Raw genomic sequence first — 17,996 nt, 5'->3', positions numbered from 1 at the left:
TAGCCAAGATGGTCTCGATCTCCTGACCTTGTGATCCGCCCGTCTCGGCCTCCCAAAGTGCTGGGATTACAGGCGTGAGCCACCGCGCCCGGCAAGAAACCATACCACTTTTCCATAGAGGTTGTTTTAATTTACATTCTCACCAGCAGTTTATAAGCGTTCCCTTTACACCACTTCCATGCCAGTATCTATTGTTTTTTGACTTTTTAATAATGGCGATTCTTGGAGGGGTAAGGTGATATCTCATTGTGGTTTTAATTTGCATTTCCTTGATGATTAGTAATGTTGTGCATTTTTTCATGTGTATTACTCATTTGTATATTGTTTTGAGAAATATCTATTCATGTGATTTGCCCAATTTTTGATGGTATTGTCTTTTTTCTTGCTGATTTGTTTTAGTTCCTTGTAGATTCTAAACACTAGTCCTTTGTCAGATGCATAGTTCGCAAATATTTTCTCCCATTCTGTGGGTTGTCTGTTTACTCTGATGATAATTTCTTTTGCTGTGCAGAAACTTTTTAGTTTAATTAGGTCCATTTATCTATTTTTATTTTTGTACATTTGCTCTTAGGGTCTTAGTAAAAAATTATTTTCCTAGGCCAATGTCCAGAGACTTTTTTCTAATTTTTTTTTTCTAGAATTTGTATGGGGTTTCAGGTCTTAGATTTAAGTATTTGAGCCATCCTGAGTTGATTTTTGTATAAGGTGAGTGATAGAGGTCCATCTTCATTCTTCTACATGTGACTATCCAGTTTTCCCAGCACCATTTATTAAACAGGATGTCTTTTCTCCAGTTGATGTTTTTGTATGCTTTGTCAAAGATCATTTGATCCTAAGTATTTGACTTTATTTCTTAGTTCTCTATTCTGTTCCATTGGTCTATGTATCAACTTTTATAACAGCATATCATGCTATGTTGGTAACTATAGCCTTGTAGTATAATTTGAAGTCAGATAATGTGATGCCTCAGATTGTTCTTTGTGCTTAGGATTGTTTTAGCTCTTTGGGGTCTTTTTTGGTTCCATGTGAATTTTAGAATTTTTTTTTTCTAGTTCTGTGAAAAATGATGTTGGTATTTTGACAGTAATTGCATTGAATCTGTAGATTTCTTGGGGCAGTATTGTCATTTTCACAATATTGATTCTTCCAGTCCCTGAGTATGTGTTTCCATTTGTTTGTGTCATCTGTGATTTGTTTCAGCAGTGTTTTGTAGTTCTCTTTGTAGAGATCTTTCATCTCCTTGATTAAATATAGTCCTAGATTTTTTTTTGCAGTTATTGTAAAAGGAATCGAATTACCGATTTTATTCTCGGCTTGGTTGCTGTTGGTGTATAGCAGTGCTACTCACTTGTGTACACTGATTTTTGTAACCTGAGACTTTATTGACTTTGTTTTCCAAATCTAAGAATTTTAGAGGAGTCTTTAGGGTTTTCTGGGTATCCAATCATTTCATCAGCAAAAAAATGATAGTTTGACTTACTCTTTTCCAATTTGGATACCCCTTATTTCATTTTCTTGCCTGATTGTTCTGGCTAGGACTTCCAGTAATATATTTAAAAGAAGTGGTAAAAGTGAGCGTTCTTGTCTTGTTCCAGTTCTCAAGGGGAATGTTTTCAACCTTTCCCCATTCACTATGATGTTAGCTGTGGATCTGTCATATATGGCTTTTATTATTTTGAGGTATGTCCCTTCTATGACTAGTTTGTTGGACTTTTTATCATTAAGAGATGCTAGATTTTATCAAATGCTTTTTCTGCATTTATTGAGATGCCCATACAGCTTTTGTTTTTAATTCTGTTTGTGTGATGTATCACATTTATTGACTTGCATATGCTAAACCATCCCTGCATCCCTGCAATGAAACCCACTTGATTATGGTGTATTATCTTTTGATAAGCTGTTAGATTCAGTTTGCTGGTATTTTGTTGAGGGTCTTTGCGCTTATGTTCATCAGGGATATTGACCTGTAGTTTATTTTTTTTTGTTATGTCATTTCCTAGTTTTTGTATCAGGTTGCCCCTGGCTTCTTAGAATGAGTTAGGGTGGATTCCCTCCCTCTTTCTTAATCTTTTGGAATAGTTTGAGATGAGAGGTTGTGTTCCAGTCATCATGTTGATTGTAACCTACTTTATTAGTTATGTTATTGTTTTATAGACCTTGTGAGTTTTATGCTTTCAAGAGGATCATATCTACCTTCTGTTTCAAGGTTTAGAATTCCTTTTAGCATTTCTTGTATGACTGGTCTGGTAGTAACAAATTCTCTCAGAATTTTTTTGTCTGAAAAGACTATTTCTCCTTCATTTATGAAATTTAGTTTTGCTGGATACAAAATTCTGGGTTGACAATTATTCTGTTTCAGGAGGCTAAAGATAGGACCCCAATCCCTTCTGGCTTGTAAGGTTTCTTTTGAGCTGTTCCAATTATTGAACAGTTCCCCACTCTGCACACCCATATCTGATATCCACCTTTGACATACACTAAAGTTCCATCATGCCTTGGCTTGTTTCTGGACTCTATGGTATTTGTCAGTATGCTCATCTCTGTAAAAAGACCACACTGTCTAAAGTGATATAGCTTCATTATAAGATCTGATATCTAGTAGGACAAATACTTTCTTCCTGTTTTTGTTCTTCAGATGTATCCTGCTAAGTGAGAAAGACACAAACATTTATTGTATCATTCCACCACATATGTGCATCTATTTTCACACAACTTAACCTATAATTATTATTATTATCATCATCCCTATTAGGCTATAATCTCTTTGAGAGCACTGACTATATCTCATTCATCTGTGTTTTTCTTAGAGGGCACAAGATAGTGCCTTATCCATAATAGGGACTCTAGGAATGTTAGTTGAATGATTATTAGACAATGACAAATACCATTGGAGAATTGAGTTCTACTCTAAATATATGATCAATGACTAACAGAGTCACCTGGTGGACATGCAGGGAAATCTGACACTCAAGATTTTCTGAGCATCCATCATTCATTTCTAAATGGATTATTACCCTTCTCTTGAAAGGAAAAGTGTTCAGGAGTCTTTTGCAAAAATACTATTCGTAAGGTTAACAACATAGATAAAAAAGAAGTTTCTCTGCAGCCCTTAATCTCTATTCATATTGCTTCTATTGTTTCTAATGTTTCAATAGTAATTCCTCATGTTCTTAAAAACAACTCTTAAGTGCAGTGTTAAATTTAGTTTTCCTATGTTTATGTGCAATTGCAGCTAAGTAATTACTTATCCATTCAAAGAACAAATGTTTCACAAATAATATTCAAGGGATGTAGAAAAATCCAAGGATAAGAATTGTAATTTTTTATAACTCCCTAATACCTTAAATAAAATCACAGACAAGGGAGTCACAATAGGCTACTAAAGGGTATTAGGATATTGAAATTCCACTCTTACCCTAAGATGCTGGCACAATATAAAGGATGTGAAGCCATTTGGTCACATTTCTCAGATGATCATAATCAGATCCAGAATCCTGACCTATGTGAACTGTGACATTAAGTATAGGGTTCTCATTAAGGTTCTATTGCACAATTACATTCCTGAACAATATTAACACTCCTAAGGGAAACACTCTTGCCCATATTGTCCCTTTGAAAAGCTCTAAAAGAATGCCTAGGATGCTCAGACCTTTAAATGATGCTCTTCATCTTAGTGTGGTCCTGAACAATAATATATACATGTAAAAAAAGTTAAATAACATTTGCCACAGCATATTTATAATTTCAGAATGATTTTATTTTATGTAATTCAGACTCTTGAAGAATTCAATATAAATAAATAATAAAGGTTAAATCAGAAACTGCCGTTCTATGCACCAGTTTCCCTACCTGTTAAATGAGAATGCTAAGATTTTTTTCTGAAATTCCTGCTAGCTTTAAGATCCCATAATTCTAACTATATCTGAATGAGTAGGGTACTTAAAACAGTAGTAGGATTGTCATGTCAAAAATATATGCTTTTTTTCTAGAATAATTTAGCCTGGCAGTTAAATGCCCATCAAGATTTCTGTATACTGTATTCTACTGTCAAGTATAACAGCAGATTGTAATGACACTTAGAATGACACATAAACTTCTTGAATATCCACATGAATATTCATATAAAGATTCCTTTACCCATCAAGAAAATAGCTTAATTCAGGAGGATATATCTAAATGGCCAGTTATATCAGGTAATCAAGAGAGTATGTATTTCAGTCTAACAACTCCCACATCCTAATGCTTATCTAGTATCTTTAGCTCATGCATATGCCTATACACATTCCAAATTGCCTGTTCATCTATGTCTAGCTTGATTTCTTCCAAAGCAGAGCTTGAGACAAGCTCTTGGGTGCATGTAGCTTACTAGGGAGGTGATCCCAGGTAGCAAGAATAAGGATATGTGGAGAGAGAGATGGGGAAGGAGCAAAAGCTAACAAAGGATGTGCTACTGAGGGTTACTGTTATTGGCAACTGGAACTCAATCCCACTGGTGACCCTACAGGAACTCTATAAGACATGTGTAAAACATGCCTCAGAATCACCTGTCTCAGAATTACCCTAAGAATTTTAGGGTGGAGCATTTATTCATAGACTCCCATATCCATTGGTTGAGGGTCCCTTGGTACCACTAACCCCCCAAAACTTCAAAGCTGCTCTGTGCAACTTGTGCCTTTAATAAAAGCCCTGAGGCAGAAAGCCAGACAGATAACTACCAGTGCTTGAAGAAAGACGCTGTCAGAGTATATGGGAATGTCTACCACTGATGTAGCTGAGATGAGACATGGGGTGCCAGAAGCATCTGCTACCTGGGAATCCAATTACATAAATGACTGATGCAAAATTATTACCAGTTTGTTTTTCAACAAACAATTCTTACAAAAGCTATTTGAGGGATCCCTGTACAAAATGAATGGAAATTAATTGTAAAGAGGTAAAAATCCTCTTTTAAAAACTTAGTTATCCAAGTAATAATGACTGTGCCGTTATTGCCAAGATACAAGTGATAAAGAAAAAAAGGGACTTTCAATTTTGGACTCTGTGTCTAGTGTGTTATCTAATGTCTTGAAGATTTTTTCCTGAATTCCTTTTTCCAAATTATGGTAAACATTATTTATAAATAATTTATGTTTATGAACTACTTACTGCTCTACTACTCTGAAATGAGAAAGAGATAAGCAAGAAAAAATATTTTATTATTTGACAATGTAGAAAATACACTTTCTAGCACACTGTTAATGTTGTTTTTCACTCTGCTGGTTCCACAGCACATAAAAACAACTCTGAACAGGTTGTTCTTGTTACAAATGATGGATGATGGATGATGTCAACAAGAATATGAAAAATGCCGCACTGGTTTCCAGCTTAATTTTCAACAAACAACTATATAAATACACAGATATGGACCAACATTTCTTTCTAAATGGAAGACAAACACTTAAAGTGAGGGATTTGGTAATTTGCAACTAGCTTCTTATATACCATATAGATACAATGGTTAATCATGTTAAGTTACTGATGAAGTTCTTTACTCTTAATTGTCCGGTTGTTATTATAAACTTTGCGTTTTAAATGCACTAGGGATTTGCAAGAACAAGAAGGGAAATATATTCCTTGCACCGAGAAGTAGAAGTGCAAGCAGACCAGTGTTTCCAGTATACTACCCACCACAACAAATAACTTTCTTTTAGATGGGCAGCACATCTTAGCACTCTCAACCCCACAGTCCCCAAATTCCAAATGGAAACAATTTGACAAGTATGATAACATAAAAAAATTCTTACCAGCTTCTGCCCAGACAGGACCTCCAGAAGGGCAAGCAGTTTAACACCATCTTTCATGTCTTCAAAAAGATCATCCACCACCATTGGAGGTTTCCGCTGTAAAAGCAAAGAGGAATAAGTGCAGAAAATATCTCTTCCCTCTCTGTTTCTCTCTTTCTCTCTCTCTGTCTCACCTTTGTTACTTATGGTGGTGCAATTTGTAGGAGAGGCTTCTATATACTTTAATTGTTTATTTTGGATTGAGTTGCCAATTGCCTTTTGATGACTGTGAGAATAAAACAATCCAGTGGAGATAAAACTCAGAAGATTTAATGCTTGAGCCTTAATGTATGTACCAGCTTCTTTCTAGAAAGTGATTTTTGAAGGGCAGGATATTGTGGGATAAGGCAAGGAAAAAAGGGTACTATCAACCTAAAAGATAGGAGAGAGATTACAGTGGGACATAAAAGCAGAGCAACAGCTGCATGGACCAACCTCAGCCTCACTCTGTGCCAGCCACACTACTGGGGCTTAACAAGGTGCAGCCCTTCTATAGGACATTCTCACCATAGCAACCTCATTAGTTCAGTGATCTGCTGGAGGAGCACTGTTGGCATAGCTAAGGTTGCAGGTTCAATCTTCCCGTGGGTTAGTTAGTTGTTACGTTGTGTTTTACAGCCTGATGAATCTAGCAAAACTTCTTTCAGTGTGTCATTGAACCCAAAATATCATAAGCACAAGAGTACAGACAGATCAGTGCAAATCCATCACTGCTGCTGGAAAAATAAGCCAAAGCCCACATCTAATTCATGGAGCATCTTTTTTTTATGAAGGTTATTAAAATACTTAATATACTGGAATTCATCAAACATTGAATTAGGGTCTATCTTGGCTCAGGAGAAAGTAAAGAAGCCATTGTGGCAATGTTGATGGTCTATAGAGGGGAGGTGTTCACTGATTTAGCACAGAATCAGAATTTGTTTTCCATTTAGCATCTGATTTCAAACTTTATAGTTTTCTGATTCTTACTGAATCTTATTAAAGGCCTAATGCTCAATTCCTGACTTTCAATTGTCTTTCTTTCTTTAAAAAGGATGTGTTCTAAGAGGTTTAACACCAAATGTTTGGTTGAAATGTGACTTTTTTTCTCTACCAACTGATGTAGAGCATTATATTTCTCTTACGACTGCATGAATTATAATGCCTGAGCAGTACAATTCTAATTTAAAATGTATTTTTCTCTCGTTATAAAATGAACAGTTGAACACATTTTGTTCTCATGCTGTGAAATGCTTGTTCAAAAATAACAGAGTTTTCATTTTTGATCATTCTCTTTCAAATTCCATCATTCACGCTGCTTCTTACTTATATAGCAAAAACGTAATAGTGACTTTCTATTCTAAGCACATAAATAAAATTAATCAGAATAAAAGAAGCCATTACAAAGAAAACTTATTTGGTGCAATAAGAATAAAAATTATTGTCTTAGCCATATACAGTCATTAAAAATGCAGTCTATCATTCAAAGTATCCACTTGTAACCAAATTCTTTAAATCAGGCAAAACAATGAGGAACAAGTTCATAAATGTTTGATATATTCAGTGAGCAAATGCAAATAAAATTTTTCGTGCATTGTTATAAATATGCAAAAAGTAAGGAAAGCAGGGAATTCTCATGAAATAATAAAGATTTCAAGAAATTTTACACCCAAAAATGATAAAATGCATGCCTTCATCTGTTTTGATTTAAAAAATACACAGGTGTCTGCCACTTTGAGGAACATGTCCTCTCACCTCACTTCTGCCTCTCTTCTTTCCCTCCTCTATTGCTACTCATGCTGCACATGCTTTCCTTTTTCCTCCAGCTGTTCCCACCACAGGGCTCCAGAATTGGCCTTCCGATCAGCAGCAACAGCTGAACAGCGCAGCAGCCTACTGGCCCCTCTGCATGGGACATTGCCGATACCATTCTCTCCCTGATCTGTTCCTACCCAAAACTCTGTGACCAGACTGCCTAGTTCACAGGCCTTTCTCTTTCTTTCTCCTCTCTTCTTCCTAACTGTGGTCATTGACCACTCAATCCTGAGTCCTTTGTTCTTTACAATTTTTTTTCTGTTTATATATGACTCTTAAATCCAGGTAAGCGACCTCTCCTCAACTTTGTCAAACATGTGGCAGGCACTTCATATCTATTGCTGGCTTGCTGGCTGATTGATTGAATGAATGAATGAATGTAAATATTGTGTGAAACCAATAAACAGCTTTATTACACCAGAATAAAAAAAATTAGTAATTATTGGACAAGTTTTGCCATCCCAGTTTGTATAAGGTATTGTTTATATACACCAAACAATCAATTAAGGGGAACTTTACTATGATGACTACCTCACATTTAATTTTTGGAACAATATTTTAATAGAAAATCTTTCAGCTAAAATATTTCTCCTGTCACATGTACAAATATCTATGCCACCAATATGGTGACTTTGGTAAGACTTGGGTCACAGTGTTGAAGGTCAAAAAGGAGACTTAGAGATGCAGATAATTTATTGGATCTTGACTTAATGGAAAATACAGATAGACATCTATCAAGCACTTTTCAAGACCACAATGATCTTTATTTATTAATGGGAAATTGTGGTAAGCTCTCTTTTTTTGTACAATATTTGAGGAAATTATATTCTCTGTTGGCCTTCCCAATCCTATTTAGCACGTTCTTCCATGGAAGCAAGACATGTTCATGTTGAATCCAAGGTGGTTCAAACAATGGGCCTTCTGACTTGGTGATGGGAGAGGGAGATGGGAGTGAACAAGAAGAGAAAGTAGTACTTTCTTCTGTGCCACCCCTTCTAGAAGCTTTCCTCAAACTAGATTTAAACTCGAAGTTCTGGCTCTAGAAGGGTTGCCTGGTCTCAAAATGTCTATCAACTCAGGGAAAACGCACAGGCCTCTGTTGCTGGAGAGTTGGCCTTCCCTGGTTACAGCTTTGGTTAACTCACGAGTGGAGCAGGCCTCACAGCGTGCTTTCCTCTGTTTCTCCTCCTCCCCCTTTATTTTTGCCACAGGAGCCCCCTTGATAATATGTAATGCGATTCATTCCCTTTCTCTTAGGACTTAATGGAGAGCAAATATTTCTTCCTGAACCTTATGAAATGTAGGGAGGCACAGTCATCTTTGATGTAACTTTTACTGACCATTTCCTATATTTTGGGAAAATAATTCATTCTCTGACATTGTGTATGTGTGTGTCTCTTTACCAGTCTATAGGTATCAGGATGTATTTAACATCAGGATGTATAAACACTTATCCGCCATCTGTTTCATATTTTTATTCATGAGAGGATAGCTATGTTTGCTGTGCTTCATGTCAATTTTATGTCCTGAGAAACAATTACATTCTGAAGGTGAAAAAGATTAAGAGAATAATTTGATGAAAAAATTGTACTCAAAATAACTATTTAGTATGTGATACAGTTTAGCTCTGTGTCCCCATCACCCAAATCTTATCTCGAATTATAATTCCCATGATCCCCACATGCCAAGGGAGGAACGTGGTGGGAGGTGAATTGGATTATGAGGGTGGCTTCCCCTATGGGTTCTCGTGATAGTGAGTGAATTCTCACAAGATCTGATGGTTTTTAAAGGGGCATGTTTTTCCTGTGCTCTCACTTCACTTCCCTCCTGCCGCCTTGTGAAGAAGACATCTGTTTCCTCTTTGCTTTCTGCCACAATTGTAAGTTTCCTGAGGCCTCTCCAGCCATGTGGAACTGTGAGTCAATTAAACCTCTTTCCTTATATATTACCCAGTCTTGGGTATATCTTTATAGCAGTGTGAAAATGGACTAATACAGTATGAAACAAAAATTTCAGAAGTTCTCACGTTTAAATATTATATATGAAATAAAAATGTTGGTGCATAAAGGAATTATGACAAAACGGTCCTAGTATAGACTACATATAACATATGAATTCCAATATTCAGTAGATATTTCTATGGCTTAGATATTATTCAAATTTAGTAAGTGTTTAAGTAAGGATAAAAGGGGGAAGATAATAAAATAGGAAGAGAAGAAAAAAATGAATAAAATATTGTTAAACATCTAAATGTGCTGAGCACTATTATGTGGACTCCTACCTGCTATCTTATTTGATATTCACAGCCACTACCTACGGGAACACCACCCTCTCTTGAAAAGCAAAGAATCTGAATCTCAGAGACATTAAATGACTGGGATTAGAGCCCAGGATTTTATACTTTGAGTCACCTTGTTAGACAGGAAGCTTAGTATAAAAATGATGGTATTAACATTAATTTTTCCTGAATAATACACAAACTCAAAAATGTAATCTGTATTTATTATCAATAGAAAAAGTATTGGCTGATCAGCTGAAGTGCCTGCTACTCTACTAGAAACACTAACTTTATTAACTTCTAAATGTGGATTTAAGAAAGACTAAAAAAGTAATAAGAGAAGCATCATATGTACCAACATATGTAACATATACTGGCATGGACACAAGCCAGCTCAAGTCACATCTGTGTCTCGATGTCCCCCAGTGGTCACAATTGTGCGACACTCTATCTTGTTATGTGAGTGACCTGAGCTGGGCCCATGATACTCTTGGGTCCAGTAGATGTCTGGGGTCACATTGTCCCATGGCAGTGACCTAGGGACTAGTGTCATCAGGTCATGCTGCTGAGGTCCCAAGAGCCATTCTGACTCTGTCTTTCTCACAACTGGGTTAGTCAGTGTGTTGGGGGTTCCCAAGAACACTTTCAGGCTTGATGATTCACTAGAAGGACTCAGAACTCAGAAGTGCTACTGAACTCATGGTTACAGATTATGACAACAAAAAGATACAGATTATAATCAGCAAAGCAGAAAGATTCACGCAGTGAAGTCCAGAAGAAACGATGCACAGGCTTTCAGAGGTGAGTGATCTTTCCCTTCCCAGGGGAGTCACATGAGGATGTACTTATTTTTCCCAGCAATGACATGTGACAACCCATGTGAAGTGTTCCCAACCAGGGAAGTTCCCCCAAGTCTTAGTGTCCAGGGTTTTTATGGGGGAGGGGGGTCTATGACATAGGCAAGCAATATCCATGTGACTGACCTCAGCTACTCAGCTCCAGCTCTCTCCCACACCCTCAACCCCAGAAAAAAAAGGTATTAACCCAAATCACACTGTTAACATAAAAAGATCTGATCAAGGTGGTACAGCACAGCCAAGGCCCCAGGACACACAAAAACTGATGTTCACTCTAAATATAGTGTGGCTCAAGGTCTCAGGCATAGAAAACCATGCTATTGGGGCAGAATATTCCGAGGGCTCAGAGGTTGTCTCCCAGAAGCCAGCTAAGGTCCATTCTTAAAGACAGGCCCTTCTGAGGAGCACAGAGTCTGAGCACCGCAGGCCTGCTGAGTTAAGTCTGTCTTACCCAGTTGGCTTTTCCTTCTTTTACTTTGAGACACCTAGTAGCCTTTCAATAGCTCTTTTTTCTTGGTTAAATCATCTAAAATTAATTTTATTTACTTGCAACAAAATGAGGCACAACTGACATGTGTCTAATTTCTTAGTGTGTAAACACTATTCTGAGTGTAACAACTTAAATGTTAGTGTCTCCCCACTTCCACTCACATAAGTGACCAAAAGTAAATTTGTTCTGTAAACCGGAAGTGCATATTTTCAGAAGAACCTAACCTAATTGTATTTTTTTTTTTTTTTTTTTACTAAAATAGTCCTCCTTTATGTGCAGTTTCAATTACCTAGGGTCAACTCTAGTCTAAAAATATTAAACAAAATTCCAGAAGGAAACAATTCATAAGTTTTAAATTGCACACTGTTCTGCATAGTGTGATGAAATCTTTTGTTGTTGTTGTTGTTGTTGTTGTTGTTGTTGTTTGAGATAGAGTCTCGCTCTGTTGCCCAGGCTGGAGTGCAGTGGTGCAATCTTGGCTCACTGCAACCTCCGCCTCCCAGGTTCATGCCATTCTCCTGCCTCAGCCTCCCAAGTAGCTGGGACTACAGGTGCCTGCCACCACGCCTGGCTAATTTTTTTGTATTTTTAGTAGAGACGGGGTTTCACTGTGTTAGCCAGGATGGTCTCGATCTCCTGACCTCATGATCCACCCGCCTTGGCCTCCCGAAGTGCTGGCACTGTGGGTGTGAGCCACTGTGCCCGGCCATGTGATGAAATCTTACACTGTCCCTGTCTGGGACACGAATCATCCCTTTGCCTGGAGTTTTCATGCTGTCTACTCAACCTGACCCACCTGCTTGTCACTTCATAGTTGTCTAGGTTATCACATCTACTGCTGCGGTATCACAGTGCCTGTGTTCAAGTCATCTTTATTTTACTTAACAATGACCACAAAGTGCAAGTGTAGTGATGCTGGCAATTTGGATATGCCGACAAGATGCTTTAAAGTGCTTCCTTTAAGTGAAAAGATGAAAGTTCTCAATAAGAAAATGAAAAAAAAAAAATCTGAGATTGCTAAAATCCATGGTAAGAATAAATCTTTTATTTGTGAAACTGTAAAAAAGGAAAATTGGCTGTCACACCTTAACAAAAGTTATGGCCAGAGTAAATGATAAGTGCTTAGTTAAGATGGAAAAGGCATTACATTTGTGGGTAGAGGACGTGAACAGAAATGTGTTCTAGTGGACAGTGATCAAGTTCAGTACCATCTGTGGCTTCAGGCATCTACTGGGGATTGAGACATCCCTCTTTTGAATGTAGTTTAACTTTTTAATTTTTAAATGTGCTAAAATAACATAATATAAAATTTACCACGTTAGCCATTTTAAGCATACAGTTCAGTAGTGTTAAATATTTCCACATTGTTGTAAAACTGATCTCCACCATTTTAACTTTGCAAAATTGAAAATCTATACCCGTTAAACAACAACTAGCCATTCCCTCTGCCCTTCAGCCCCTGGCAACTACCATTCTATTTTCTTTTCAATGATTTTGACTACTCCAGATACCTCTTATAAGTAGAATTACACAGTATCTGTCATTTCATGACTGGCTTATTTCACTTAGTATTATGTCTTCAAGGTTCATCTGTGTTGTAGCAGGTGTCAGAATTCCATCCTTTTAAACGGCTGAATTATATTCCATCATATGGATATACCACATATTTTATATCCATTCATCCATCAATGGACACCTGGGTTGTTTCCATTTTCTGGCTATTGTGATTAATGCTACTATGAGCATGAGTATTAATGTCTCCTCAAGACCCTGCTTTCAATTCTTTTGGATATACACCCCGAAGTGGAATTGCTGAACTACATGTTAATTCTATTTTTATTTTATTTTTTTAAGAATTGACATACCATTTTCCATAGTGACTGCTTTGCGGAAGAATAAAAACCTACTTTGATATATTACTAGCCTGTCATCACTTTATGAGGTACAAATTTCTACAAACCTTCTGCAATCTTAGAATCCCTATTGACCAATATCATGCAGCTATAAAGTAGATTTTCAGTATTAATAATTTAGTATTTAACAAAGAAAATGATAAAATCACCTGTCTCATGCCAGGACCATCTAGGTCCTCATTTGCTATCATCCATAATCACTTTTAGTCTTCTAGTAAATGCTTTTTCCTCTTGGGAAAAGAGCTCTCAAAACATGTTATCATCAAAAAAAGCTACAACATTATACTTTAAAATACTAAACACATATCCTATGGCTTAATATTTAAGATTGCTGGGTACCTTGTGATACCAATAAAACTGAACCAGAAAATGCTTAGAACAGCGCATGCCACAGTTAAGTATTCACTTCAGTTGAGGCACACACAGTATTGAGCACAGTCAGCGTTGCTCAACAGGATGAAGAGTCATGACCTGAGATAGTGACAAAATTTTCTTCTGCAGAGCATGTAGGGAGGTCCCAACGCAAGGGTTGACTCTCCATGTGCATTCTGTGCACCCTTGAAACCTCTGTGCACAGAACGACCCATAACTTCTAGAACCAGATTAACCACTACTTCTGGTTTATATAAGTTTCAGGTAGGAATTATTTCACAGGCTAAGAGATTGTATATGGAGAAAGATTCTCATCCCAGGACCAGTCTGGAGTTTTTGCATGCTCTGATGATCATCTTCTGGGTAGAAACAGCAAGTTAAACAACAGCAATATAGAGGAGTGGGAAGGAAGAGAGGCTAACTAGCAGATATGGAGCAAGTGACCTTCCCAAAGGTTGGCAAATAACCTTTCACAGTAAAATGTAACAGAATGCCAACATGTCCTTGGGCCAGATCAAGTAAATCATGATTAAAACCACTGACAGTAGTCAAACAAAATTAATGTCCAACAGTTTTTGTCATTTTATTCAGAAAATCTAATTGAATGTTTCCAATATCTTCAAAACAAGATGTAGTAATTTAAAAATTGTATGTGTAGTCTGCTTCTCTTTCTCTCCCTTTATAACAGCACTATTGTGATCATTTTCCACTTCTGCTTAGCAAACGTGGGAGGGTCGTTCCCATTCTTTTTTGTTTCCTGTGACAGATAGCATAATCCTTTCCACTTCCTCGATTATTTAATTCAATTCTGAAAAAATATACCAAAGGCAATAACTGCCCTCCAGCTCAGCTCTAAATCTGCTTGGAAAACTCAGCTCTTAACAATTTTCAGATGAAATAAAGTTTGTTTTACTATATAGTATAAAAGAAGCATATTCTCCAAGTTATTTATTTGGTACAAGTTGGGGTTACCCTTGACTCCTCTCTTTTGCTCACACTCAATATCTGATCCATCAACAAATCTTGTTGGCTTCATTTTCAAAATTCTTCCAGTATCCAACCACCTCTCATCACCTCCACTGCTACTATCTTACTCAAAGTCACCAGTACCTTGGCTGGATGGCTTCGATAACCTCTAACTTATCTGCCTCCTTCTGCTCTTGCTTCTTTTCAGTCTATGTTCAGCAGAAGAGCTTCTTGATCTTTACTGTCTCTCTTCCCCATTATAATAGATATAAACTTCATAATGAAATGGTTATTATTTTTTTTTTCTGTTTTGGTCACTGCTACATTTTCAGCACCTATAATATTCCCTAGCTTATTAAACAGCATTTTAAAATATTTATTGAATAAATGTATGATAAATAAAATATATTTCTGATTGGGCATGGTGGCTTACACCTGTAATCCCAGCATTTTGGGAGGCTGAGATGGGTCAATTATTTGAGGTCAGGAGTTCAGGACCAGCCTGGCCAACATGGTAAAACCTCGTCTTTACTAAAAATACAAAAACTAGCTGGGCATGGTTGTGGGCACCTGTAATCCCAGCTACTCAGGAGGCTGAGGCAGGAGAATCACTTGAACTCGGGAGGATGAGGTTGCAGTGATCCCAGGCCATGCCACTGCACTCCAGCCTGGGCAACAGAGCAAGACTCCATGTCAAAAAAATAAATAAATGAGTAAAATAATATATTTCTAAAGAAGGAACTTGGACAAATATTAATATTAGCAAAATGTTTATTAATCTGCATAAACTTTGTGAGATCTAGATCTTTGTTATCCATAAACTAATATATTCTATAAATGAATTAACAAATGCTATTCATTTTGAAATGGGGATTTTCCTTTGCAATGTTTCAATTACATATTTGGAAATAACTAATTCATTAGAATGTTTAGGATTAACAAATTAAAGTGGGTTTATTTTTTTCCCTAGCTTTATTAAGATATAGTTGACAAATAAAAATTGCATTTATTTGTTATACAAGATGATCTTTTGGTATGTGCATACAATGTGAAATGATTAAATCAAGCTAATTAACATATCCATCATCTCACCTACTTATCGTAGCTTGAGAAAAACAACTAAAAAATTATTTGAGGGGTGAATTACTGCATTTACCTTTTCCTCTTTGCCTCTTTATCTTCCTGTCTGAGCTGATTAATAGTCTCACCAAAGTGTGTACAAGGAAACAGATGGGAGTAAAATTCTATTCAGAACATGTTTCCATGTTATCTTTCAGCACTGCTGGTGGAAAGACAACTAAAGAAGATGAAAGCCACCACTAAAGTAATATTTTATGACTATAAAGATGTCATTTAAATTCACGATTAGCATGCATTTTTGTTTTTTAGAAAAAACACGGAAAATCCAAAATGTTCCTTTTAAAAGACAGCATGCATCTAACTTGGTATTAAAACAAAATGTGCTCTTAATGGAATCTGTTATAGGTTGAATTGTGCCTACTCACCAGAGATATGTTGAAATCTTAACCCCCCAAAATGCTGCAGAATGTGGCCTTATTTGGAAATAGAGTCTTTAGAGAGGTAATCAAGTTAAAAATGAGGTCATTAGCATGGGTCCTAATCCAGTATGACTAGTGTCCTCATACAGTGGGGAAATTTGGACACAGACATGCACAGAGGCAGAGATTGAAACGATGCAGCTACCCAGAGACTTAGAAGGAGCCTGGCCTTCGAGCCTCCAGAACTCTGAGATAACAAATTTCTCCTTTTAAGCCACCCAGTATGTGGTACTTTGTTATGGCAATCCCAGCAATTAATGGGGAACCTAAATAATGTTTTATAAATGTTTTTTTTTTTCCTGCAGTTTTTCTAAAAAGTGAGAAGATGCTCGTATCATGCCTGAGTTCATCCCAAAGATAGTATTTAAAATGTTCAGTGCCTTTTGTTGATGGCTCCATAAACTTAAGGCTGGCAGAAGGATAAAGGACTGCTCATTGCATATTGGAAAGAAGCTCCGTTTGTAGAAACACTAAAACATGGCTATTTGAGATCTATTTTTCCTCAAAGGGCTTAGTGACAAGCAATCTATTTATCTCACAGTCAAATACCATAAAGATTGAATCAAGGGTGTTTAAATAAAAATATAACATTCCATTCTATTTGATAAAATGAGAGAATATATGAAACTGCAAGCATTTGATAGTAGAAAAAATCAATATAAATATCAAGATTGCTTATATATGTCTAATTTAAAAATCTAACTTTTTACAAAGGGTTTTTTAAGATTGTACCATTTGGGTGGCTGAAGTACTAAATAACTACAACAGTCTATGAATCTTATATAAAACGTAGGAATTTTTTAAAGATAAATTTTAAAATGTGAAAGAAGCATTTTTAACTGTCAAATTTTAAATATATTCATCATAACATAACTTCTTTGCCTATACAAGGACTATGCTGTTAGGCCTAAGACATCTGTCGGGGTCATTAGGTGAGAATTCCTTCAAATTCAAGTCCATGCCGACTCTGTCTTCGTCTCTCTGCCTATCCCAAAGTTAGGCACAGCCACACCCACTTTCCTATTCCCAATGCTAGTCTCAGAGAAGGGGAGATATCTCTGCTCTGGAACAAACCTACACCCTCCACCTCTGCTCTTGATTTCTTCTCTCATTCTACCTCCTCGGGAGCCTTGTTCCTTCAGAATTCCATGCCTTGCCTTCTTTTTCAGCCTCTCCTTCTCTACAAGCTTTTGATCATTCCCTTCTGTACAGATGTAGGCTCAAGATCACCCTTTTTTAAAACTTTTACCAAATCCAATGTTCTGCACCAGCTAATACTCTATCTCATGAACATGTAATATATATGAAGTGTACTAACATCCTTACCTCTCATTTACTCATCTGCTCACTAGAATCTAGTTTCTACTATAACATGGTCACTCCCAGTGGTAGCCAATGACTTCCAAACTGCCAAATCGAATAGTTCACCTTTACCGACTAATTTCTCCTTCTAAACTGAATTTCCTAGCTTTTCCCCCAAGCCTCTTGTATTCCCTATATCTGTGAATAATCTTAATCATTTGCTCAAGTCAGAAATCTACAAGTCATTCTTGATTCCTTCCCCTCCAAGATTCCAATTAATTACTCAGTTCTATCAAGTCCACTCCTAAACACCTTTTCATTCTATACACTTTTCTCCATTTCTCCACCACTACTTTAGTCCAAGCTGCCCTCACCTCTCATCTGACTTACTGCAAGTTCACTCTGTCTTCAGTCTTTCTTGTTCCTGCTCTAATTCAGGAGAGAGAGATATATATATTCAGGGTCAGAATGATCACTTTATTCTCCTGCCTAACATTCTTTCATGTCTTCCACTGCCCATAACACAATGTCCAAACTATTGTAATGACTGGCCTTTGACCAGTTCTCAGTTTTCTCTGTTGCCACCCTGTTCTTGGTGATATGTTTTGGCTGTGTCCCCACCCAAATCTCATCTTGAATTGTA

General features: G+C 36.8%; 1 protein-coding gene across 1 annotated transcript in view; it reads right to left on the bottom strand.

Moving 5' to 3' along the window:
* The window catches only part of SYNE1 (spectrin repeat containing, nuclear envelope 1), a 570,706-nt gene that overhangs the window by 441,156 nt on the left and 111,554 nt on the right, over nt 1-17,996 (bottom strand). Inside the window, exon 4 of the mRNA XM_011996807.1 lies at nt 5,784-5,879. Coding sequence (XP_011852197.1) covers nt 5,784-5,879 — 96 coding nt within the window. The remainder of the gene's footprint in view (nt 1-5,783; nt 5,880-17,996) is intronic.

This window comes from Mandrillus leucophaeus, unplaced genomic scaffold, assembly GCF_000951045.1.
Source record: "Mandrillus leucophaeus isolate KB7577 unplaced genomic scaffold, Mleu.le_1.0 Scaffold524, whole genome shotgun sequence".
In the NCBI taxonomy this organism is placed as follows: domain Eukaryota; kingdom Metazoa; phylum Chordata; class Mammalia; order Primates; family Cercopithecidae; genus Mandrillus; species Mandrillus leucophaeus.
The sequence above is the reverse complement of the archived record's forward strand: the minus strand, read 5'-3'. Positions and strand labels throughout refer to the sequence as shown.